General features: G+C 39.1%; 1 protein-coding gene across 2 annotated transcripts in view; it reads left to right on the forward strand.

Annotated features, from left to right (window-relative positions):
- The window catches only part of CDH13 (cadherin 13), a 447,401-nt gene that overhangs the window by 295,094 nt on the left and 126,066 nt on the right, over positions 1-26,241 (forward strand). For both annotated transcript variants that reach the window (XM_027725145.2, XM_027725146.2), the window contains exon 7: positions 10,862-11,040. In XM_027725145.2, coding sequence (XP_027580946.1) covers positions 10,862-11,040 — 179 coding nt within the window. The remainder of the gene's footprint in view (positions 1-10,861; positions 11,041-26,241) is intronic.

Consider the following 26,241-nt stretch of genomic DNA (forward strand, 5'->3'; position numbering starts at 1 on the left):
GCCCTTTCAATACTAAATCAGTTACACACAAAGTTAAAATAACTTGATTTGTTGCTTAAGGTCCTTTCCCAACATGATGCATCAATTCTAAGGGAGTAAGAACAGTGATATCATGGCCTGCTGTTAATCCTTGGAGACCTGCAAGGGTCAAGGGTCAGTGCAGACTGGGAAGATGTGCAGCCCAGAGCTCCCTGCAGCCCTAAGTGTTCATGAAGTGGAAAAGGGAAAGTGTTTTGGAGTGTGTGGTACTAGAACAAAAGTGCAGGAGAATCATTTTATTCTAACCCAGTTTTCCACATCTGTCGTGATGGGCAGAATTAACAGGAGTGACATCACCTATTTTAAGTGCCCTGGAGTTTGGTGTCTTCTCTGAGTTAGATCTCATCCTAGACTAATCACTTCTAAAGATGCTTCATCTCACTTGTCCTACATTTTTAGATTAGAATGGGATGAACTGCATCCAAAATTGTCACTCCCTCTGCAGTGACTATTAAGAAACTTGAAAGACTTGACTATGAAATAATCTGAGCCTAAAGTGGTTGTAACTGAGTGAAATCAATCACAGGATCACACTGTCTAACCCAAATTTGCTGATCTAAGTGACTTAATCAATGACTTAATCCAGGAAAGAATATCAAGACCCGTTTGAAAACATACATCACACACTCCAAACTGTATTATTGTTAAATGTATGAATAGAATTTTGAAACCTGTGATTTATATAAGATGGTTTCCAAGACCTGCTTTAAAATCACAGAGCATATTCTTTCAGCATCTGAATCCTTTATTAAATCAGCTGTAGTGGTTTTAAAATATAATTTAACCAAAAAGATCATTTGGAGTATGGCTGCAAGGATTTCTGTATGCAGATATTCAATCTCAAGATGGGGAAAATGGCTGAAAAGCATTCCAACTTCTATTATTCTGGAATGCTATTAAGGAATGAGTTGTATGCCTTGATTTAGAGGCTGACCAATTCGAAGTGGAGGTTTCCAGAATGACTGACTGTGTTTATCCTTCCTCCCTGTGGACTCCTTAACAGTGGGAAGCTGTTGAACTTGGTTCAGAAGAATGTATGGGGGGAAAATGAATCCTTTTTCAGGGAAAGAATATCTTGTCAAGACATGCCTTATGATCCTCTATGAGAATTTGTTCAATACTAACTTGGAGACTTTAAAATATTCAAATATTCTACTTCTGTTTGTAGTTTTACCAGGCATTACTGCATCTTTGATATGAAAAGTGCAATTCTCGGGATGCAGAACAGGGAGAGTATTTGCCCAATTTATTTATTGGGTGCAGCAGTGAATTCTTTATGAAATATTGCTTGGGCAGGATGAATTTTATTAACTTCAACAGGGCAGACAGTGAGAGACCAACCAAATAATTTATCCAGTAGTTCATAGGCAGGAGGGGGGAGCAAGAAAAACAAAACTCACCTAAAAAAGAACCTGTATTAAGATGGAAACACTTATCCCTCAGATAAAAACTCTCAGATGTTTAATAGATCAAATGGCTGGGACTTGACTACGAAATCAATACAAAGATGAAATAATACATTCGAATTAAGTGTGTGCTCTGGTTCCTCCAGATGAGGCTGGAAGGTATGTAAGGCGATTTACCTCCTCATTAGGATGTCTGATTCTTCTTTCATCAGCACTGCTTTTATAATACTGAAACCCCCTTGGCTTCTGTGGGTTAATTTGGGATTGGTGCAGATGAGGAGAGTCACAGTGACAGAATCACGGATAACAGGGATGGGGGTTTCAATTCCATCCCCACTTTGTAGCATGAGATTAAAGCCCAACCAGCTCATATTAGTTAACAAGGCAAAGAATAAAGAGGAGAACTTCCAAGGTGCAGTAACTGATGCAGTGTAGGGAGGTGCATGATCATTATCTTGTATTCATATGAAGAAAAACTGATGCATGTACAAGCTGCTGGCAGCAAGAAGGAAAAAGGCTTTAATGCAGGAGAGGCACAAAATAAAGGCACAGATCATCCTTTTGCTTTTCTCTTTCATTTCACATATACTGAAGTGAGAAATTAGGGAGGTAAAAAGGGAATAAAAGCAATGTAATGCTGTGTATACCTCATACAGACCTTCAAGGTCATTTCTGTATTCCACAGCCTCACCCAATATAAATCTTTGCTTTAGTAGTGCTGGGCTGAATTAGATCAACAGAAATTCTGGCCCACTGTCTCAAAAAGCATTTCCAATCAGGGCAGATTGACCTAGCACTCAGAGATCTTATTAAAATGTAATATTACTACCTTTTAATCAGGAAGGATGCCAGGGTACCTTACTTGGACACAGAGGAATAGTGGAAAGTGATTTCTGTGAAATGATGACGTGTTTTTGATTAAAGCCCACTGAGACAGGGGAGTGTAATTGCTGCCTTTCTTATGAGATATTTTTGAGCCAGTCAATTCCTTTACAAAAATAGATAATTGGAGGAATGAGATCTTCCATCTATGAGTGTGGCCCTGATCAAAGGATTACTGAAATCTGTGAAAACTTCACCTTCTTAGAAAAATCTCTCCTTTTTTCTGTTGTTCTGGAACAAGTCCTAATGCAGAGTACAGTCACAGAGCAGTGTTTCTTATTAACCAATTCTCACAGATTTTATTTTTAGTGTTTAAAAAAATTAGGCACTTAGTGTCAATACATTACATTGTTTTTCTTTTTTTTTCATTTTGTAATAATTCATTGTCAGAATGAAAGGAAAAATATTCTTCTCATTTTCAGTCTTAAAGTGTTATGAGATTTTAATACATCACTGATTTAAAACTTATGTTTGGAGCTGATCTCTTTCATTCCCATGAATTTTATTCGACTGGTTTCACAGACAGGTTTTCCTTACAGACAGTTCTAGATAAAAAAGAAAATATGACTGGCAAACATCTCTGTGTTGGAGCTGCTGTTGGCATGGGATTTCTCCATTAAAAAAAAAAAATATAGCAGTCCAGGGTTGCCTTGATTGTGTCTCAGCTCCAAGAGCTCCAAGTGCTGGTAGGTCCCCAAATTCATGGCTTGGTGGGTTGCTGGGTGTGAACTGGGCTCCCAGTGATTGGCTGTGCTTTGGTTAATAAGGGCTGAGAGAAGAGTCTCTGCTTGTTTTCCTTGCTATCCTGTAAATACTCAGAATTCTAACTGTGCTCAACAAGGTGAAAGAGGCTTGGAAGAGAAAGATGGCCAGTTCTCTGCCACAAGTTCAGAATGCAAATAATTGACAATCCTTTTTTACTAACCTAAGTGAAGCCTCTGAAACCTCTATTTTCTTTTCTTCATTTGTCTTGATTAAGAATGCCTCCCTGCTTAGAGGCTGGGAGAAACTGGATATTAACTTCTTTGGAGAGAAAGTTAAATGATTAATCTAATTTTGCCGGGTTTATTTTCTGTCAGGAAGTTTAGGGGAAGCTTTCTACCACATTCAAAAGGTAATTTCCCATGGGTGTTTCTAGATATGAAAATTACATCTGGCTTTATTTATTTGTATTATTTAAAAATTGCTGTCTATTAGCAATTTGCATTGTTCTGGCCAGAACTATCCCACCCAGATAAACAGGGGAGAGCAGAAGAGCGGGAAACTATTAAAGAAAAGGTAAAGAAAAGCTAAAAGAAAACATTTGGATTATAAAACAGAGATAAGTGTGGAATATACATTTTTAATAAGCTCTCTGCTTGGCCATTCTTGACTATAAAATTTGATCTGCATTTAAACAGCTCGTACACGCCCGAAATCAAATTGGAATGATTGCAGGCAATTCCAATTTTCCATGGGAAGTGGGAGAACAGCACAGGAACCACGTGAGGTGCAACATCCCTGACCAAGTGTTTCACTGTCGAGCAGTTCAGACCAAAGGGCTCAGGGAAGGAGCAGGAATCATTCCGGGCAGGAAGCGTCAACTCTCGGGCTTTTCACCTCTGGTAGTTGTAGAAAAGAGGAGGAAAGAGCTTCCCACCCCCCATGTCCTCAGTGCAGTGATGTCCTGGAGTTTAGCTGGCAATGACCAACCTCCTCTTGGGATTTGGGCTGGTTTTCTGCACTTGTCATGGTCACAGGTTATGTAGGGATTGTGGGAATTTCTCCACTGGAGGCTTTCGGAGAAGAAGCCAATATTCCTGTGTATCTTTTCGAGGATGGTCCTGCCTTGTTTTTACGGTGTGTTAATGTCTCATCTAGTCTTCATTTGCTGATTTTTCTGATTGATTTCTAATGCTAGGCAAACTCCAGAGAGAACATGGGTCCTTTGTGCTTCCTGAGTATGCCTAGGGCTGAATCTTGCTCTTTGTATGTCGAATAGATATTCTTTCACACATAAATCACTGTTCTGTCATGTTCGCCTGCTGCGAGACGTTCAGTGCATATCATCCTTTACATTAAAGCATTTACTTCAAGAGAATGGGTTATATTGCTTTATGAATTATGTTATCTGACATAGAAGATTATGTTATGAATTGGCACTTAGCATATTAGAACAGTGGGACTTTTTATAGCTTATGGTCATGATCCAAGAAGTAATTCATGCCTCTTCTTAATAAACTTCCCTGGTCAAAAGGGAGGCAGACATGAGAGTGGGACATTTTTACAAGGAATTCAAAACTTAGGAAGAATCCTAGTTAAGAAAAAATCTTTGGTGATTTGCTTAAATCTGCAACCTGTTCATATCTGGAGGAAAGGTATAATTCTTTTTCAGCTGCATCTCAATTGTCCTGAGTCCTCTTTCCCTAAACTTGCAATTCCCAGTCCATCTGGAGGGGTTGGGAGTGAACAAGCGGGATGAATTCCACATGTCTGAGCAAGGCAGGCTGGTTTGCTGAAGGGGTAACAGTATATTGAGTAGAACTGTGGGAACTGTTGAGGGGAAGGCAGAGTTGTAGCAGGGCTATTTTTGCGAGGAGTTTCTTACACCAGCAGAGCTGTCTCTGCTCCTCTCCTCTTTTATTTCCCTTATTTCTCTTTTCTGGATGTTTAGATTCACTAAACTTGGTTCAGGAACGTATCACAGAACTTTCTTTCTCGGTGTTAAAAATTGTGTGTGTTAAAATACTAAACCTCTTTATTTTTTAAATGAGAAAAGTTATCATTTTTTACAAGTGTAGAAAATTTCCACCAACCAGCCCTGTTCATCTCACAAAATAGCATTTAATAGCTCTGTTACCCCAAATCAAGGTTGCTGTTGTTACTCCTATGCCTGTGTATGTTCAGATGAGAGGGAAGATTAATAAGTAGTACATTTGACACAGAGAAAAAACAACCTATTGCTTCCCCTGGATGGACTGATCACTTGAATAGTTTTTATTTTTGAGTTTGACTATAGATACGTGTTGAAAAGAAACTGGCACACTAAAATAAGAAAGCCATCTGAGCGAGGTGACTTTTAGCATGTGTTTTTAGCTGTGTCTCTGTCACTCAGTCCCTCAAGACTTTTAAACTCAGCACTCAGTTTCCACTAATTTTCTCATAGAGATAAAGTTCTCAGAAGGATTTCCTTGAATTCATACAATTGCCACGAAAATAAAAGAGGAGAAAAAATCCTAATGGTGATCTTGTAAGGGAATGACTGACCTGAGCCCCCCGAAAGAGATCATCCTGTCCATGCAGGGGATGAGCTTTTGAACAGCAGATAGGAAATTAGACTTCATTGATTTTACTCCTCATGGAACTGCTTATTTCATGCTATCTGTAGTCTATCAGTCAAATACAAAGACTTCATGCTTTTGTTTGGGTTTTTTTGTGTTTTTATTGTTTGGGGTTTTGTTTTTGTTTTTGTGAGGAAAAACTGCACAGGGTCTAAAATGTAGGTCATCTCAATTGGGGATCACAAGTCTTGTACAACACAAAATCTGTGACGTGGATTTTAGTGTTATGAAAGGATAAATAACATTCTTCATAATTCCTTGCATCTGCAAAAAGTAGAGCATAAATTTCAGCATATATACGCTACCACAAAATATCATAACCTGTTATGGGCTGATAATATACACAATATTTAGGAAACTTTGGTGGGGCTATGAATTTTCCATGTTTTCACCAAACAATTTTACTCTAAAGAAAGAAACCTTCATAGCACAATATACCAAAGGAACATCCGTGTCACACAACTTCAACTAATGCAAGTTCATCTACTGACGTTTCCCACATCAGTGTCTGGCCTGGAGCAGCAGGTACCTGAAAGCTCTTGACAACATTTCCAGCAGTGACAGTGGCTGCAGGAGGGCTGGGGACAGTCCTGTATATAACTCATGTTCTGAGGAGTGAGTAATTCATCCTGCCAAAACAGCTGTGCTACTCACGAGAAAAAAGGTTAAATACCTGTATTGCCAAAGGTTGCCCTGCCCATACATCTTCACTGGCCTGTCAGAACCTTCAGCTGGGAATGTCCCATTATTTCTTACTCAATTTATGTGCTTCTGCCTGCATTAACTCTCTACAGGTAGTAACAATTCTTGACAGTTCTTCATTTCTACTTAACGTTACTGAAGTTTCTTTTGTGTTCCAAGAGAAGTTTGTTTATTATTCATTCCACAGTTGATAGTTCACCAGTGCATCCCTCCAGACCTACTGGCTGCAGTACCTTGGCATTCCCAGGGTACTGCTCAGTGAGGCCAGCTAAACTAGAGTTTAAAAAGAATTGGCCATACATGTAAATAGACAAAGTGAAGAAGTCCCACAGGGTAGAAAATTATTGCTCCATACAAATATAAATGTGCCAAAAACCTGAACTCAGTAACTCTTACTAAATATTTTCTCTGTTGAGCAAGGCCTTCAAGTTTTTAAGAACACACATAAGTTTAATAACCATAGTAGCAATTCAAATGCCCTTGACTGGAACCATAATAGACCTTCCTTCTTATATTTGTTTTGCTTCCCTGGGGCTTGTCTTAAAGTACAAAATGACAGTCAGACATGTAAGTAGTTATGATGAGAACATAATCAGGAGGGTCCTCCTCTACTCCATTTGCTGAAGGTTGACCTCTAGAGATACAGGTAATCAACCCTCTTGATTTCTTCCTTCTTCATCTCATTTTTCATTCTTTGTTCTCCTTCTTGGGTTAAAATGTCTTTACTTTTGGAAGCTATACCATTGTGGAAATGATTATTATCCATTTACAGAGGTACAGCTGTGAAGAAGGTGGAAATAAACCTCAGCAATGAAGTCATGTCACTTAGGAAAGTAGAACCTTCCCTTTCTGTGACACATGTAGAAAACATTTAATGTACTGAACACAGAGTAGGGACACACAGAAAGAGTCAAAATAACATGAGAAAACTCCAGGGTGAAGTTTTTGAGCATTGCAGCTCTGATAAAGTTACAACTTATCAGCCCTTAAAATGGATAATATTTTAATATGAGTATTCAAATTCAGAGTCTTAAGGCTGTAGACTTAAGACATTCATTCACATTTCATCAAGCTAGAAATAGGCCTCACTTCCACTGTGTTCCAGTCTTATTTGTAAATCTAGCAGCTGAATATAGTAAATAAATAAAGGTTAGTAGTAATGTACTCTTGGCAAATTGACAGAGAAAAAAAAAAGAAGAAAAAATGAAAGAAAATAAAAAACAACAAAATAGAAAGGTTATTAAGAGGTTATTAACAAAATGCCAATGACTTTTTCCCAAGAAACCATCTGCTCCAATCCCCACAAAACTGTGCATGTGCTGGGTTTGACTTCTTAATGCCTAAGGGGAGCTTTTTGCCAATATTTCCAAGCCTTTTTATGGGCCAAATGAGCAACCAACCGACTGATGGCTGAGCCTCCGGAGCAACGGCCTGGCTGCTGGAATCTGTGCCTGGTCAATGAGGAGCTCTGGGAGGGGCAAGTGGAGGTTCTGAGGGATTCTGGGAATAGTGAAACCGCTCAGGAAGCGTGACAAATAAACTCTGAATATTGAGATACACCAGGACATGCCCACACCTGTAGTGAGGGAGTTGCCTCCCCGGTGTCTGTGCGTCATCGGCACCGCTGGGGAGCTGCTCATTTTGCAGGCATTTCTTCCTCAGCTTGATAAGTTGATATATATTGTTTAACATGATAATGCAGCAAGCTGTTGTTTTGTGGTTTGAAAGCCAGCTGCATTTGATTGATGCCAGGAATGGAGGGATTTGTAAAATGACATCGAATTAGATGGAGTCGCTTTATGGGTCTGGGGAAATGAATATTTTATGAAGAATAAAACTTTGTGATGAAGGAGGAATACTGAGGAAGTGTGCATCTTGAATGAAACTCTTTTGGACTGGTGCATGCTGCAGAGCCTTTCAAAATACACATTTGTGTCACTAGATTTCCAGGAAGGAGATCTCTATATAAACACTCCCTTGTGATGGTCCAACCCCAGTTGTGTGGTCATCGTGTGTTCTCTCTGTGAACACCTCAACTAGAATAAGAAACATCTTCCCTGAAAATATAGCTACTGAACTTCTCCCTGGTGTATATTTTAGCTGCTGGTTTAAATCTGATGCGATTTTTGAGGCGTCAGCCACAAATATGGAAGCACATGGGTGATGTTTAAAGAGGTGCAGGTTCTGTATGTTCCCAAACAGACAGACTGTTAATATATTACGACATTCAAAGATAACCCCACGTTTTATGTGCATTCCTCCATCCGTTGTGTGCACTTGTGAGAATGGAATAACTTCTGCTTAAATGTAAATGACACTTTGATGGTAGCCAGAAACCAGTAGCTCAAAACTTTTGACAGAAGCAGCATCAAAAAAAAAAAAAAAAAGTGGATCTAATTCTCTCCAGCCTTGCTCCTGGAGTTGGCATCTCTATGCAAAATGAATGTAAAACTCTGAGTTGCTGGAATTTCTTATCTGTATGCACCAAAGGAATGATTGCACGGAACAAGATAATGTCTAGTGAGTTGAAAGGTTAAAGAACTGCAGCTGGCAAATCAGAATCAGATTCAACCATTGTGTTGAGCCAGTTCTATGCCAAAGTAACCAGAGATTTGGGGATTTACATCACATCTTAAAAGTTATATGTGCCTTCCATAGTCTTATCATCAGAAATATTTCAGTAGAACTATCTGGGACAAGGGTATAAAGAGGATTTCTACCTGAGCATACATTGTAATAAGATTCTAAATCTCTCCTGAGCATCAACTCATCTAATAGATGAATAATAATAGCAACTGGTACATTCATTTAAAATGTTGTCTGATGTACTTGAGTATGGCATCTTATTAAACTGTATTTTTCAGGAAAGCATTATGTACTGAAACCCATTAAAATTTCACTTGACCTTGGGCACCCTCTAAGATCTCTTGAAGATTTGCCTTCATCCTTATTTATTTCACTGAAGTCCTGTGTTTAGAAGACCTTCATGAAGCACATTATCTAAGATTAACACAAACAATCTTCTAAAAAACACGATAAAGGTCTAAAAAAATAACACGTGGTGTTGTACTTGTGAAAAGAGGGTGAATCTTCATTCCTCAAAATAGAAAGCTGCTCTTTTTTCTATTTTCTTCTGAAATAGTCTCAAACAAAATAGGTGAAAATATCAGGGCTGGGATCATCTTGTAATACTGGAAAACATGGCATGGTATCCAGCAGTAAGCTTCTTTTGGAGCTGTCTGACCTTTAATCACTGGTGAATAAAACCAACATGCTGTCAGATCTCTGTTATTTTTCTCAAGGGGGTAACTCTGCCTGAAGTAGCAACGAAGCAAAACCTTTGAGAGCTTATAGTCAAGGTCACCCCAAGAAGAGACAACACTTTGTACTCTGGGAAGCACAACAAAAGAAAAAAAAAAGGCAGAAATGTATCTAAACAAGCCAGTTGTGTTTGTTTAGCAGTGAACCAGGCAATTGTTATATCAGCCTGTAAATAAAGTTGGGTTTGTTTTTATTTTTACCACAATATTTTGGGGTTTTTTTGATTTTTAACTTCAAGACCTTCGGAGAGAATAAAAATTCACTGGTTTTCATTGTACACGAATGATACACATTCCAGTTACTGAGGCACTTCCAATCTGATGTCTTAGGCCTTGTCTGTATCAGAAGGCTTTAATCACTAACAGTTATTTCTTCAGTTATTATCTCTGTGCAAAGCAGATAAAATGTTTATGACAGAATTTTGCAGGCTGTGCCAGCCTCTGGTGTGTGCCTGTGTGAGGGAGAGGAAAGGACTTGACCCTGGGATGCAGGAGTACGTGTTCCACCAGCTGAGCACAGAATCAGAAGTGGATCAGTCCTCTATTAACTGTCATATGGAAGCAGAAGGAGGTTTTTCCTCTGTCCAGCATTTAAGAACCTGTTCCCTTGTTGCACTCTCCAGCAGAACTGTGTGCTGTAGGAATTCCATGTGACAAAACTCTTCATCCTTGGAAGGACAGTGGGACTACAGAGATGGGGGTTTCATTGAGGCTGACACAATAAACCCATACATCAGTGCAAACTGAACTTAGAATAATGTAGGTTTTAATAATTACAAAATCTCTTATTGACAGAAATGATGCCCAACAAATTTTGAAACTGTGAGACTTTACAGTGAAAATAAAGACCTTTCTCTTATTTCAGAATTTGCTTCATCATACCCATTTGTAGACTTTCTGCCTGCAAAATTTAAAGGGAAAAGGTGCACCTGTAGTTCATTCAGCGAATTGTAATCAATAAGGATGGTTTCCAAGCAGACATGGGGAGTTTATGTCAGAGTCACATGTCCTGCTGCAAACCAGAAGCACTGCGTCTGTTGTCTGGGAAAAATAATAAGAACACAAGTACAACCTAAATATCAGGTGGAACTACTTAGTGGTCTTGATGAGATAATTTAGATATTGAACCCACCTGGCTCTCACAGGTCAAAGCAGCATCATTTCACCTGGTTTTTGTCCCCCTTTCCCTCAGGAACCACAGTGATGAGAATGACAGCATTCGATGCTGATGATGCCAGCACGGACAATGCTCTGCTGAGGTACAACATCCTCAAACAGACCCCCACCAAACCCTCCCCAAACATGTTCTACATCGACCCAGAGAAGGGGGATATTGTGACAGTGGTGTCTCCTGTGCTGCTGGACCGGGAGGTGAGTGAAGGCTTTGCTATCACCGGGATCTTCTGGGATGTGAAAAGAGGTTCTCAGCACTGCTGGGGTGGGGATTCAGATGCTTGACTTTGAGGAGTCTTTTAAGAGTGTTGTTGATTTCTTAGTTGGGTGTAGGAAGTTGTGTGTTCGCTGTTTGTAAATTTAATACTTGATGAATTCTTGACGTGCTGAATGGTGAGGGCAAAAATCTCAGGAATAGGCAGAATTCAGGTTAAGAGTTGCCATCTGATTCTTTGGAAGTAACCTCCACACCTAATTGTGCATACAGCTTGAGCTGAGATTGCTGTGGTTTGGTGCTTTAAATCCTTTCCTAGAATTTTCTTTTTATGGGTGAATTTAATGGACTAATTAACTTGGAACCCCATGGTCAAAGAAAGAAAATACAAAGAGGAGTAGTAAAGAGACAGGTTGTCTGCATGTGTTTTAAGGTGAATAGTGCCAAAATCTATGTTTATTACAGATCATTAACATTAGGAGAGCAAAAATTGATAGCAAAGAAAGCTTAGGTATGACCATTTAAAGCTCAGAATATAATAAAATACACCTAATCTGCTAATATAAAGGTTTAGTTGTCAGAATGTACGAGATCTGGGCACCAATACAATGATGACCCTAAACAGCTACTCTATAAATCACCATTTTCTTCAATTAAGTAGCCCTGGGTGCTCTTAGACTCCTGGAGACAACCAAATTCTTTTCTTATAGGCTGTATGTGCTGTCACTGAACTTGTCCTCTGGGTTGGTTAGATTCATGTTTGTCCAATGTTCTCAATATTCAACCTGTTATTTCTCATTTTAACCAGAGAAAATGTTGCCTGTACCACTTCCCTTTATCGGTGGGTAGTTTTTCTACAGGCTTTTCCAACAGCATATATTTATTTATAAATCAGGCATAGATTCCAGACGCTCAGTGCAGTAAAACAAAGGTCTGGGCCTGTAGGTCTGTGTTTTTAGCCTTAAAGAGATTCCAGTTTTTTCATGTTTGGGTGTCTGGCCACAGAGTCATGCCTAAGTTAAGGTTTATACAATCACTACCTTTTTTTGCCTCGTGTTTCCCTTCCAAATTTATTGTTTCAGTTCCAAAGCTTCATCCTGTTTTCTATAGTCAGTTTTAGGTATTTTTATTCCTAATAGATAACTATTGCCCAGATTAAACCATTTTACTCAAAATAAGAAAATCAATGGAAGGGGATGAACATGCCTGCTTCTCCCAGTATCTTCCAAAGGTCACTGTGATTCATGGAATAATGATTCTGTCTCTGTGCAAGAAACCTACCCTCAGTCGAAGGGGTGCTGTGGCTGGGCAGTATATCCTGAAAGCAGGATCTGAATTCCTCATGATTTTTACTAATAGTCAGTTCAATATCTTTACTTTGGCGGTGACATGAGAAGCTGCAGTCTTGTTGAAGCTGTAAAGGAATTTTTGTTGTTGCTGCAAACGGTGTGTGTTTTATGAGCCAAAATGTAGGGCTGTGGACAACTTTAACACTAAAACCCAACCACTATCTGCAGATAAAATCCAGCCTCATATTGTCTTGTCAGGGGAAAGGTTTGGGGAAAAAGGATGTTTTCCATTTTTTCCCGAGATGCTCTGTGCTCTCTGCCATATTTGTGGGTTCAGCCTCTTCTCCCCCTTCCTACTCACTTATGTCTCGTGTGGGAGTTGGTAGTCACGACTCAGATCTGTGGAGCTGGACAATCGTGGTCAAAGATGTCCCTAAAAGCTGATATTGTGGTTAAAAATAGAAACTGTACAAGTCTAATGATCCTAATCTGAAAAAAATCTGGGTACCAACATAACTCTGATGCTCTATAAGTAACTCTTCTGTATTTCTGTGTAGCTCATGAAACTTAATTATTGTAAAAAATTGTCTGAGGTGGAGAGAATCAGGAGTAACACCTGGAGGAGGAAATGTCTGACTATTTTCCTGATTAGGGAATCAGGTGTCTGCATATCACCAGGCTTGGATAAATGGCTTTTTGGGAGGTATTGGGCCAGAGGGAGTACCATGTGCCACTCTTCTGCAGGATGGCAGCTGATATTGGGGCCTTATTGTTGGGAACCTTTGTAAATCTTAAATGGTTTAGCTTTTTTTCCACAATCTGCCATGAAATGTGTTGTAGAAATATGGGAGAAAGAAATGTTCTTTCTCCTGAAAGCCTTGCAAGTAGGTGTGTAACGTCAGAGGATAAAAAGATGTAGATAAGGGACAAGAATCTCTTGAAAGAGTGTTTGTGAGCAGGAGACAGGAATGGTTTTACCTTTGCAGTTCTTACCCTGCTTTTCTTGGCCTCTCAGTGGACAATGTGTTACAGTGGAACACCCAGGGAACAGAAAGTCTTTTCCTCATGTTTTCCACTGCTTGGAAAAGAGACAGGATCAGCTGAGTTGTTCCACATCCAGTCTGACTGGGGTCTGAGTCAGCAGCATTTGCAGGTGCCTGAGTGTAGCTCATGAAGGAGAACACGATATTTAGATGAGGTGGGGGAAGGGGAGATTCTGCTGGGGAATTTTGCAGTCCAGAACCTGCAAACATTGGTCCTGGGTAATCTGATTATTCCAGGTTTTGGGGGGTTTTTTAGGTCTTTTTTTTTTTTTTTTTTTTTTTTCATTTTATTCCAGTTCAAAGCAGCAGCTTCTCCCAGGTTTGACTTAAACTTTTAATTGGGTCAGTCACCTGTGATTGTAGGTGTGCTCCTTAAAACTCTATTAGCCCTAGACACCAATTAAGGAGCTGAATGAAAGTAAAAATTTCTCTAGGATGGACATGGAAAAAAGCAAAAACTATTTCTTATTATTAATTTGTATGTGCTCCAGAGGATTATATGAAGTCTTTTAGAGCATGCTAAAACACTGATTAAAATTATTCCCCTTTTCCATCTCTCTGTAAGTTTTACCACTGCTTGGATCTTGATGCTTTTGGGAAACTCTTCATTAAATTTAAGACAAATTACCAGAATGTAAATTCTTTGGGGGTTTCTTAGGTTTTTTTTTTTTTTTTTTTTTTTTCATTTTATGTATCATTTGGTTCATATTTGTGCATCAGAGGGAGCAGGAGACCGGGGGTTTTGCCCAGTGGGAGATGCTGAGATGTGGAGATAGAAAACATCTGGCAGGTTGTGCACGTACTGGATAGTTCATATTGTTTTTTCATGCTTCAACATTTTCAGAAAAAGCTACTGTGGCATAACCTAGAAATCCTTGTTCCAGAGCAAAAAAATGGAAATACAGATAATTTACTCTAAAGTAAAATCAAGTTTGGCCATCTAGAGAGCTCATGTTTTATATCCAACTGAATATGAGTGGGAGAATCTTAGCATGCATAAGTAAACTTCTATGTTAATAATTTTAAGAGATGAAAATGAAAGAAAACTTTCTTTTTTGATAATACTTTAGAAATGAAAGTAAATTCTAAGTAGACACTTTTAGAATAAAACAAAACTTAAAAGGGAAAAGGAAAGAATCAACTTGTTTCTGGTCAACTTCAGCTGTGCATTGTTTTTTTTGTTTTAGCAACACAGGATCAGCTCAAAGGAAAGACAATATTTGAAATTCTTACAAACCTTTAAAATTTCATTCCCTGTGAGTGTCATTTATTAGGTGTGTTGGTAAAGGGGGGGTTTGGAGCTGGGAATGCTCCCTGGCAGGAACTGACTGGGTGTTTGATGTGGGTGCCAGTGTGTGCTTTGGAGCTATTTCTGTAATGTAGGAACTCCTACAGAAACATGAAGCAAAAAAAAAAAGCCCTTCTCTCCAATATGCAGGAAAAGGGTGTGTGGGAATCCCCCAGATCACACCCAGCAGGCTGCTGAGGGAATGCTTCGTGCCTCCAAAGAAACACTCACAACTCCCCGGGATTTGTATTTATGTACCAGAATATTTTTATTTATAAATTTTTTTAGATTCAAAGTTGTTTCCAAAAGTACAGGATCCTGGGGGGTTTAAAGCAAAACTCAGATAATTTCTCAAAGAACATCCATTTTCATTTTCAGAAGGCAGGTGAGGACATATTTTTGAAGATTGATGTGTTGGGTTTTTTTCTTGTGGGAGTTAGGCATCCTTGAATGTGTCAGTAATAAAGATTGAAGAGTGTTAGGGGGCAAATTATACCTCCAGGTATCTGTTGGAGAATACATTTTGATTCATAAATTCAGAGGAGAAGGATGCCCTCCATCAAAGCGTGTGGTCTAAATGACCCGAAATAGAGCACAACAGGGAAACAGCAAAAGAGAAAGGAAAAAAAAAAGGGGGAGGGAAAGGACTTGAGGGGAAAAAAAAGAGGAAAGAAACCTTGAGGAAATGTCCTAAATCTGTATTTCAGGGATGGAGATTTCACTTCTAAGTGACACTTTCCTGCAGTGAAAGAGAAATAATGCTCCTCATGTGCATAGGTGAAGAAAACACTTGTAGTTTTGTAGAAGCAACTCTTAAATTTCCTTTATGGATCAGTAATCAGGTTTTCTGCTTACCCACAATGCTGTTTTACCAGTGTTACAAACCCCCTCTGCTCTCCAGGAAAGTAACTGTGTGATTTGTATAAATTTTATGACTGAGACACCCTAAGAAAGCTGTCACCACAGTTGCTTAAGTGAAATATTTACTTCTCACAGTTTGAGGAATAACCTGCTTTTGCTTTTGATAGGAACTGCTGTGCTTAATTTGAGTTAAAGCTAGCAAATAGTTTCAGATATCTGCTGTGTGCTGATCTATGTGCTGTCACATATGTTTTTAAACACCTCAGGGAAACCAAGTTCAAGTGTTCTGTGATTCTGAGAGAGCCTGGGACAGAGTCAGGTACATGTAACGTGTGTCCCTGCGTGTGTCACCAGCTCAGTCAGTAAGTGCCGTGCTCTGTAACCACTTGAACCAAACTTGGTGCATCAATCTGCCATTGCTCGAATCACACAAACCTTTTCCTCTCTTTATGACTTAGAAAAATGGAGCTGAAAGCCTTATGCCATAACCTGTGAGAAAGCTGGAGTTAGATCAGCCCATCCTGCTGGTGTTTATGTGAACAGCTCGTGATAAAAAAGGCCTCTCCAATGAGGAGAGACTGTGGGAGCTGGGTTGGTCTGGAGAAGGGGAGGCTGAGATGGAATCTTACCAACACTTATAAATATCTCCAAGGCAGGTATCAGAGGATGGTTCCAGACTCTTTTCAGTGGTGCCCAGTGATAGAAGGAGGGGCAATGACTATGAAGTAAAAACACAAGTTCCACCTCAAGATGAGGAAGAACTTCTTTCCATGGAGGGTGTCAGAGTCCTGGAACAGCTGCCCAGGGAAGTTGTGGAGTCTCCCTCTCTGGAGACATTCCAAACCCACCTGAACGTGTTGCTGTGTCACCTGCTCTGGGTGACCCTACCTTGGCAGGGGCTTGGACTGGGTGATCTCCAGAGGTCCCTTCCAACCCTAAAGTTTCTGCGTTTCTGTACTAACTGGCTGAACCTCCCACTCAGCCACCGGCTCTAAGATTTAAACAGCAACTGCAACAAAAATCAGTGTATAACAACCACCCAATGCCCATTCCTGCCTGTCCAGTGATGAATGACTGTAGGGTGGGGAGCTATTTCTCACCTCAGCAGCAACCCACTGATACATATTCACCAACACGCTGCTCCCGAGCAGCAATGGACGCTTGGCATGAATGTTCTTTACAGCCTGAGCCCAGCTCTGCTGTGATAAGTAAATCACACTGTTCATGCTGATAGTGCTTGAGTTCTCTGAAGGGGTAGCAGTAGGAAATAGAAAAAACTTGTCCATCCACTTCTGCACATGGACACTACCCTCTTTATCCCTATTTCCCATTTTGGAGATAGGTGTCTTAAGCAGTCAATATACTTATTACTTACTCGATCTAAATGCAAATGCTGAACCAACAGTGCACTCTCATTTTTAATGAAAAGATATTAATCTTCCCAGCAAATGCATTCCACATTTGATCTTCATATTAACCTCTAAAATATTCATATTTACAGCAATTGTGGGAAAACATATACCTTGGAGCGTAGCAGCTCCGAGTTGGAATAATTGTATCATTTTGTCTTGTCTTCTCTGACAGAATTCCCACTTGCACACCTTTAACTTGTTTTGCAAGGTGGTAAATTTTGCAGCTGAACCTCAATTTCTATGGTTTAGGGGTTTTTAGTGACAGATATAGCAATATCTCATATTTTCTTGCTGCTTAAAATACAAGATAAACAAGGCATTCATCCTTTTCCCTTGATTAATGCATTTCTTATATTATGCTTTCTGATGCTTGCAAACCTGAGGAGCAGAGGGTCTTGCATCAGAGGAAAAGTTGTGGGTCTTTGGCCTCTTTTCAGAGATTATTCTGTAGTTCATTTTATCTTAAATATTAGAAAAGTAGAGAAATGGGCAGAAGAAATCTTTCAATTATAATGCTACTTATGGACAAATGGACAGAGAGATGGAAAGTGCCTCTTAGCAAGACATAAACTCAAATTTAAATTTAATTTTATGATGAACTTTTCCTTTAAGCTTTTGGGTTTAAATGCCTGCAATGAGAAAGGATCTTATTTTACTAGATGCACCAGTAATTCTTAGTTTGATTCCTATTACGTTTTTGATGAGAGAGCTCATTAACCTGTTCTTAAATCTTGAAAGCAGCTGTGAAAAAGAGAAATAAAAGTAAAAATGATACGTCAAAATATGAGTAGTATCATTTAAGTTAGAAATAGTAAAGGTTCCTATTGAGAGAACAGAAGAGAAAATGTTCATTTAAGAAAAAAAGTCTGATCTATTTGAAGTTTTGTGGCAGAATTTCTGCAAATCTTTCATTATATTGTTAGATAATTGATGATTTAATTTAATCCATCACATAATTTGATAGTCAGGTTTTGTTAAAAAATAAAAAAAGAACAAGGAAAAAAAAAGACAATTATCTGACAATAAAAGGACCAGAGTTTCTTTTCTATAAAAATCCACGAGGGATGAACATCAGGAGCCTCTCAGGCAGCCATTGCAGAACAATGTTCCTGTCTCCTCCTGGGCAGGGAACACAATGCTGAGATCCCCAGGCAGATAAATCACTGAATGGCTTTTCTTCCAAACACGAGGCACAACATGTAAGAATCCCACCTCTGGAAAAAAAAAAAAATAACCCCTGGCTGAACAAACGGGTTTGTTTCGTTTGCAAACGAAAGGTTCCCTGAACACGCCGCTGATCCCACTCCGTGTGTGCCGCGTTCCCTTCTCCTGCTGCCGAGCCCTGGAGACCTCTGGAGCTCCCTTGGAGTCCCTGCATCGACCCCTCTGTGTCTTTTGCAGTGCTGAATCTGAAAAATCGGCCCAAAAGACTGCTCAGAGACCTTTTTTTATCTTGAAGCAGCAAGGTATTTGTTTATTCAACATTGGGAGCAAGCCAGCTCACGCTGGGCAAACTTGCTCAACTTGCAAGTGCGAAACTAAGCCATTTTATACACTTTAGATCCATGGTTACATCATTTATTATACATATTAATAAGTAGGCTGGTCTCTGGGCAGAGTCTTTCCAGACTCTGGGCAGTCTTCTACTGTGGGGGTTTTCTCCTCGAGCCTTCATCCCTCTGGTGGTCACCATGGACGTCTTCCTCAATTTGACCTCTTCAATTAGGTGACCTGAATTCTTCAAGCTTGCAAAATCCTGACTCTGGGCCTTCTAGATCTTATTCAAATGTCTAGTTTAGCTAATTTATTACTGTGTATGTACTACTCCTATTCTTTCTATAATAAGGCCTTTGGTGCAGTGAGCAGAACATGAGATTAACCAGTGCCCCTAAAATGTTCTTCCAGCAAAACAGGTGTTGGGTTTCTTAGCAGGCCAAGATATCTCAGTTAACTCTTTTAGGCCTGGCTCCTGTTTCAGTGTTCAGCTCTGGTTTGCTGGAAACAGCAGGTTTCCAGACTGGTAAGAACCCTCAGACTCCCCAGACCCCTGTGGGTCATCCTGCCAGCTCTGCTGCCCGCTGTCCCTGTGGAGGTGATCCTTTACAATTTCATCCAACAGAATCTGGGATAATCACTGTATATACTTAAACTTTTTAAACTGGAGCTTGCAAATGTGATAAATAATCGCTTAACAGGCAGAGCTTCTGCAAGGACATTTCTCTGCTGTGTGTAGGTGATCCACATTCCAAGCCTTCTCACAAAGGAATCTTTTTCTGTTTGTTGTTGCTGTGTTTGTCTGTGAAGGAAGAAATCATTCCTGGGTCTTCATTAGGATCTCTGATTTATATCTTAGATAGGCTCCTGGCTCTTCACTCTTCCAGTATGTTAACCACCAGGGTGACAAAACCAGGGGATTCTCAGCTCTCAATGATTTTAAACATCATTGTAAAATATACACTCCTATCATAGCTTGTTTGCTGGAAAACCTCCATATTTTGCACAAGAAAATGTGAATATGCTTTTTCAAACCATCAGCTCTCTGTAGCTGCACTAAGAAACATTTCTATTCTCCCTCTTGTGGTTTGGAATAGGAGTTTTGGTATCACTGCCTCCTGGGGCAGAGAGTTTGCTGAGCCTCCAGACATGTCACTCATCTAAACATCCTGAGTTTCTCTGACACTGATGCACTGCAGAGAGATTTAAAATATATCATCTTGAAGACACTTACAAAGAGTGACACAAAACATATCAGCTGCTTTGAATAGAGGCTGATAACTGCAATGTTATTTTTTTTTTTTGGGGCTAGAGTTTCTTTATTCAAAGAATTGAAAAGAATATGAGCTCTAGAGATGTTTAGATGTTAAAATTCCACCGTGACAAATGGCTGTCTAAGAGGGGAAGAGAAGTGGTACACTTAAACCTGCTGCTTGAGGACTTTTTGGTTTTGCAGAAGAGCTGTTTAATTGCCAAATGCTGGCTCACATTCTGTCAGTACAAAGAGCACAATGGTCTCCAAAGTTCATCTGTGATGGAAGATTGTAAGACTTAGAAATTCCAGGTTGCAGACATACCATACCCTATGTAGGTGTCTGGGGCAATAGTTTCAGTTCAGGGAGAGAGGTTAGAAGGGCCAAAAGGTGAGAAAAATCTGAATTATTCTCACTGCCAATGTTTTACAGGCCTTTCTTAGGTCCAAGGAATATGACTCCAAAAAGTAGAAGTTAGTCACTATTGATTAATCCCAATAAATCCACTTTTTCTTGCAAGTGTCCCATTTCCAAACAGGTTTGGCTGAGATGAACTTCCTGTTATAGCAGTAGTAAGGATGGATCAAAGTCAATGCTTGAAAAAAAGGCCCTTTTGAATTTTCTATCTTAAAACTTTGATTTTTTTGCATGGAGAATCGATACTTTCGGAGGGTTCAGTGCTTAAGAGAGCAAAAGGGAAAACATTTGGAAGTGGTCAGTTTATAATCAACATGACTCATGTTTTTTTAGCAGAAAAAGGGTTTTGTCAAATACAATGAGGTTATTTTCGGTTCCATTAGCACAATTCCAATTTCCCTCTGTGTTATGGGGGGATAATTCCTCCACCATCAATGGCATGTTGCTTTTGATTCCCCAAATGCCACCAGAAAACTGGCTCATCTTTCTTGTTTTTTTTATGGCTTTCTACTTTTAGAGTGCACATAGAAAAAATTATTTTAAATATTCTGCTTTATCAGAGGTTGTATCTTAATAGCATCAACTGGAAAGTTTTCTCTCAAAATTCTACTTAATTTTAACTATCTTTTGTGCTGAAGTATCTAATTACAACACCATTAATTAAATAGAGGGGGGGTGTTCAGCTTTTACTCTCAGTGTAATTGTGTTCTTTTGGCTTCTGTGATGCATTAGGTAACATTTCTCTGTGTGGTTGTGTCAACATCCCATAATCCTCATTTTGTACTATAAAGTGTTATAAAACTCTATTCAAGCTTAAAATAAACCCCTCTTAGTCTACATGAATAACATTAGTTTTTAGTTTCCTGTTTATATACTCACTACATCAATTAAAAGGTAATTTAAGTAGGCAGAATGTGAATAAATATGTTAAAGTCATGTTAATCAAATTTGCCTCTGCTTCTCTTTTGAACTGGAGAACCCACCAGTATTTCACTTGTAACACATTCATGTAACTTTTTGCCTATTTGTTTTTAATTTTTATGTATTAAGCAAATTACAAAAATTGAAATCTTAATTAAAATATAGCTGCAACATCCTAGAGAGACCAGTGACAGCCTTTGAGCCTGTTTTTAGCTGTAAATGCCCATTACACCCATATTATGTGCATTTGAACGTCTCAGAAGCTCCAAATCTAAAGCATAAATGAAGACATTCAGCTTTGTCATGGATTACTGGAGAAATAAAGTTCCATTTACCACAGGGGGCCTGGCCTTTTCCTTTATATACATTTTATACTTTTTTTTTTGATAGAGCTATGAAAGTTCCCTTGGTGATTGATTTTTTTTTTTTTCCCCTTACTGGAAGATCACTGCATTTCCTGACTGTCAGTGATCACAGTGCTGCTGCTTGTTCATGGAACCCAGTTTTGCTGATGCCTTTTTGCAGTTTGTTTTGGACATCTTTAACTTGATCTGTCTTTTGCCATGACTCTTGTTTTATTTTTAATTTTTTTTCAAATTTTTTTAAGGGAAACTCTACTTCCTTGAGAGGAAATCCATAAAGCATCATTCTCCCTGCAGAACAAGTATAAGCTGGTTCCCTGGAGACCACATATAAATCACTTTTAAGGGAAGATATTGCTCACTCAGAAAAGTGATTTGTAAACACTTGAAGTTTGTACCATATTATACCATCATCCTCAAATAGGTACCTGCATGGAAAATGCTAAAATATGAATTCTGCCTTGGGGGCTGATGGTACCAGGAAACAGAATTTATGAGTGGTGACTTTTCTTTTTTGGCAAACAGCACATGATGTCTTCAGAATTTGTGGCCTGATGCTGTTTATTTAATGATTTTTAGAATGCTGGGCCACAACCTGCCCTAGATGAGATGGTTTCAGCACAGGAATTGAATGTCTTTGCCACTTTAATTTTTTTTATAGTATTTATCCTGAGATGTTGCCTTGCATAAAGTTTAGAAGTAGACTTAGGCTGGGCAGATGAGATGCCAGTAGTAGCAAGGAGACTTAGTCTTTGAAATGAGGGATAATTCCATTAACAATCATGGAAATATTCCAGCTTTAAGGGACTGCAACACAAAAGAGGCCCTAGACTCTGCTTTTTGCTTCTGCAGTGAAGAGAAGTAGTAAATTTTATTCTAAATGTATTTCAATTTAATAAACATCTGTCATGTATATTTAAAACTGCCATTTCAGGATGGTAATTATATCATCTGAAAATAAGTCCTCCTCAAAAGAGAACTGAAGTGACAGGCTGAAGAAAATGAAATGTGACGTTGCTTGTTCTCCTTTCATCCTAAAGCTAAAATTTAAATTAATTTTCGTCTTCTTGTCAGAAATTATTTTAATTGGAAAGTACTTTTGATTGCAGTTTTCAGAGAGGAATGGGGTCCTTCCCATTGTGTGTGTACAGAAGTTGTTCAGTGTCTTCATAATATTTTACTTAAATTAATCATTTGCAGATATTTTAGACAGTTGATAGCTGTGTAGGCAATTCTAAAGAAAGTTAAAAAAAAAAATAAATCCCAAAACCCAACCTGAGATAAATGTAAAGATTGTCACTTTTTTTGTTGCTTGGCACCTTTTCTACAGCCATGGTGTGTTTGTTGCCATAGTTACCTGCTTGTTGAGAGAAATGAATATTTGATAGTAGCAGTAACTAGACTGTAAAAATTAGATATGCTGCTTTGGTTCAATTTAGGTTTAGCACAATTTTTTTTACAGCTGAATTTCTTTTATAAGTGTTGAAGGAAACTTGTGGAATCATATCCCTGTGGGAACTACCAGTCTCTGTAGTCCTGCAAGTTCATTCACACTCATTCCACAGTCCTCTTATGAGCTGAAAGATCCTAATTAAATTTTCTTCCAATATACTTTAATTTTCAGCTTTCAGACCTCCCATAGTAGGAGTTTATTCTATTAATATCTTAATTTAAATATCACAGAGGACAACAGTAGTGATGCCGTGGTCGTCACAGGTGGTGGCTTTGTGTGCTGAAACAGTGACCCAGTTTATGAGGGACAGAATACAGGTGTCTGGCCTAATATCCCACTTCTGAATAATTGCTTTTTTTGGCATGATGCTTTTTGACAAAATCACCAGCCAGTGAAGCTCCAGAAAGTACAGGAATGCAGCTGTAAGTAGCTATCCAGGTAACAATTCAGTGGAAGCTGCACGTTAGAGAGGAAAAGGGTCTTCACAGTAATAAAAAATAATATGTGGTTTTATAAGAAAAATTCCAGGAGTGAAGCAGTTGGAATTTACCTTGGCATTGGCACTTTGCTGCATGCAGTAAAATCTTCGGCAGAAAGAGTGACTTGAGGAGAAATGATGCTCTGAGTCATGTTTTCATGCAGTGTTGTCTCAGACATGAGAAGTGACAGAAATCCTGTTGGCTCCATTATCTTTCCTTACCCTGATTTCTGTTGTGTCAGAAATTTCTGAATTGTCTCTCTGTACTCTCTTTGATGTATCCTTGATAAAATACACACCTTGCAGAAGAGACAAACTGAAGGGAGATCACTGTTTCCCTGGAGGATTTGTGCCTTTTGGATGAACTGTGAGTGACAGGTGGCAAGAAATGAAATGAGAGTTTTTCAGGGGAATTTGTCAAAAACACACCTCTAATATTTGGAAGTTCAGAGATTTCCTCTAAGTGATTAAATATTTGAGAATACAAGAGAAAGGCAGTCTAATCTGTGCTGATGGTAACAGTGGTCTGATTTAGACTTTCTTGAGGTAACTGGAGAGTTGTCACCTTTGTTTTTTTGCTGAGGACTTTGCAGCAGGTCCAAGGCAGCTGCTGAGGGGCTTTTTGTTGGACTCTTGACTTCTCACCATAGCCTAATTATTACATTAAGGCTTCATGTTCCTGCCTTGAAAGAAAAATAATCACCAGGCTCTGCAGAATGTCAGACTCAAAGGCAGCACTTCTGCGTGGCAATAGATAAAATCATTGCTTTTAGCAACGTGGCTGAAGAGAGGCTTCTGAGAGGTTTAGAGAAACAAAGCAGTGGGGTGCAGTCAGAAAATCCCAGTTCTTTAAAACACTGGTTTTTTTCAAGTCTGTGTTTTCTCTGAGAAGTAATAAGGTCTAAGTTTGATCAGAAAGTTTTAGACACTGTTCTGAGTGGGTTTGAGGAGCTGTCAGGGTCACGGCACACAGGATAATGTGACTGATGTCTGATGCACTCTGGTGCTCCAAGAGGGATGCTCTGCTCCCCCCATCTTTCATGTTAGGTCTCTCCACACATCTGTCTGGTTCCTGCCCTAGCAAGAGGTGACCAGCTGGAGAAGCTTCCTGAGTGGCTGAGTTGAATTGACTCAGACCTGCCTGATCCCTCCCGACACACTCCCTGGGATGGAGCCGTGTGGCTGAGCACAGGACAGGATGGGAAGCCTTTTTTCTCAGCACCAGTGAGTCCTTCCTTAGCTCAGCAGCTTTGGGTAACCCTCTTCTCTAGCTCCTGACTTCCTTTCACTTACGTAGTTTTATCAGTGTAAAATGTTCCTTCTTTCGAGCATGTGTAATGCCTGGAGCTTATTTGTTAATATAAAGTTTGCATTAAACAAAATTTCTAATGACACCCTCCACCCCACCCCAAAAAAAACAACCAAAAAAACCAAGCCACCAACCAACCAAACTCAACAAAGCTCCAAGAGTTACACTCCATTTCCTCCAGCAGCAGCCAAGGCTGGCACAACACTTTCTCCTTTGTAACATATCTCAGATTTTGCTGCCACTCTGCATTCCCTGTCCATGGCTCTGGTTCTGCAACGGGCATTGATTTCCTCCTGAGTAGAGAATGACACAGTTGAAGGCACTTTCACCTTGTAAAAAAATGCCCCTAGCACTGTGTCATCACTGACAACATGGCCCTTCTTCCCCAGCAAATAAGGAAAGGAATTTGTTTCTTACACAGTAGACATTTCCACTAACAACAGCCTCAAGCCTGCAGTGGATTTTCCATCTTGCCTAATTTGTTAAGGGCTGGGTAAGATTTTCAGAAGTGTATTCTGCTAAGAAAAATTCTTTAAAATCCAGTTCTTTGGTTCACTGGATGTAGGGAGGATTCAAAATTTATTGTCGAACAGGCATCCTTGAACTAGTAATTGTGAACTTAAGTACATATAGATTTTTATATATGTAAATCTATATATGTTTATATGCTTTTTTTTTTATTTTGCATTGAGAATTCTTTGAAAGATATTTTATAACTGCCTTGCCTTCAACTGGAAAATGGGACAGGGAGTTTCAAATGGTTGTGTTGTGAATGCCACACCTCAGCATGAAAAGTCAATCCCATCTCGTGGAAAGGTGTAGACAGAATAAAATCAAGCTTTTACAAAAGCAGCTGCAAATGGAGTCTCACAACTTGGTCTGAGGGAGGAAGCAATCTTTAAAAAACAAAGCCATGATTTAAGACTGTGGAAATAAGCAGAATTTCAGTTGTAAAGCAGGTCTGGTCTCTCTTTGGGTGGAAGGAGCAGAATAAGGAACACCTGAGTCCAAAAAGTTTTAACAGAAACTCCTGCCTTGTTAAGTACTTTCCACTTGCATCAATGTATCAGCTTCTTATTTATGCCTCGTAGTTTGTATATCATATTCAGTTTATCAACCTCCATGTGAGGCAGACAGGATTTGATTATGTGCTCTGACATGTCAATGTTATTTTTGGGAGGCAAAGGGGAGTTTGATACAATCTTAGTGACTCGGTAAGTTACTCCTACTTGAAGAAATGGGATTTAAATTAAACTGAGGAGATTTGTTTCCAATAGATAAAGCAAGATTTCTTTTTTCATCCCCGAAATGATAGAAAGAAGTGTGTAATTTTTGTTTTATGAAGATGGAAGACCAAAAACTGACATAGATTTTGGAATATAAATTAAGAATTTAGATGACATTTTGAGGAAATGGATAAGCAGAAGATGCCTTTTGCTTTAGTTGGAGCAAAGCCTGTCTTTTTCAATCCTATCCAGCAAAGATAAATTATGTAGTATAATTCAGACTATTACTGATAAGTGTAATGGATCAAACAGAATATTCTAAGTTTCAATAAACAGTAGCAAGAAAGGTACCTTTCTGAACATTTCCTATTTTCTGTGC

The sequence above is a fragment of the Pipra filicauda genome, unplaced genomic scaffold, assembly GCF_003945595.2.
Source record: "Pipra filicauda isolate LSUMZ 115617 unplaced genomic scaffold, ASM394559v2 scaffold159_size1710840_pilon, whole genome shotgun sequence".
NCBI lineage: Eukaryota > Metazoa > Chordata > Aves > Passeriformes > Pipridae > Pipra > Pipra filicauda.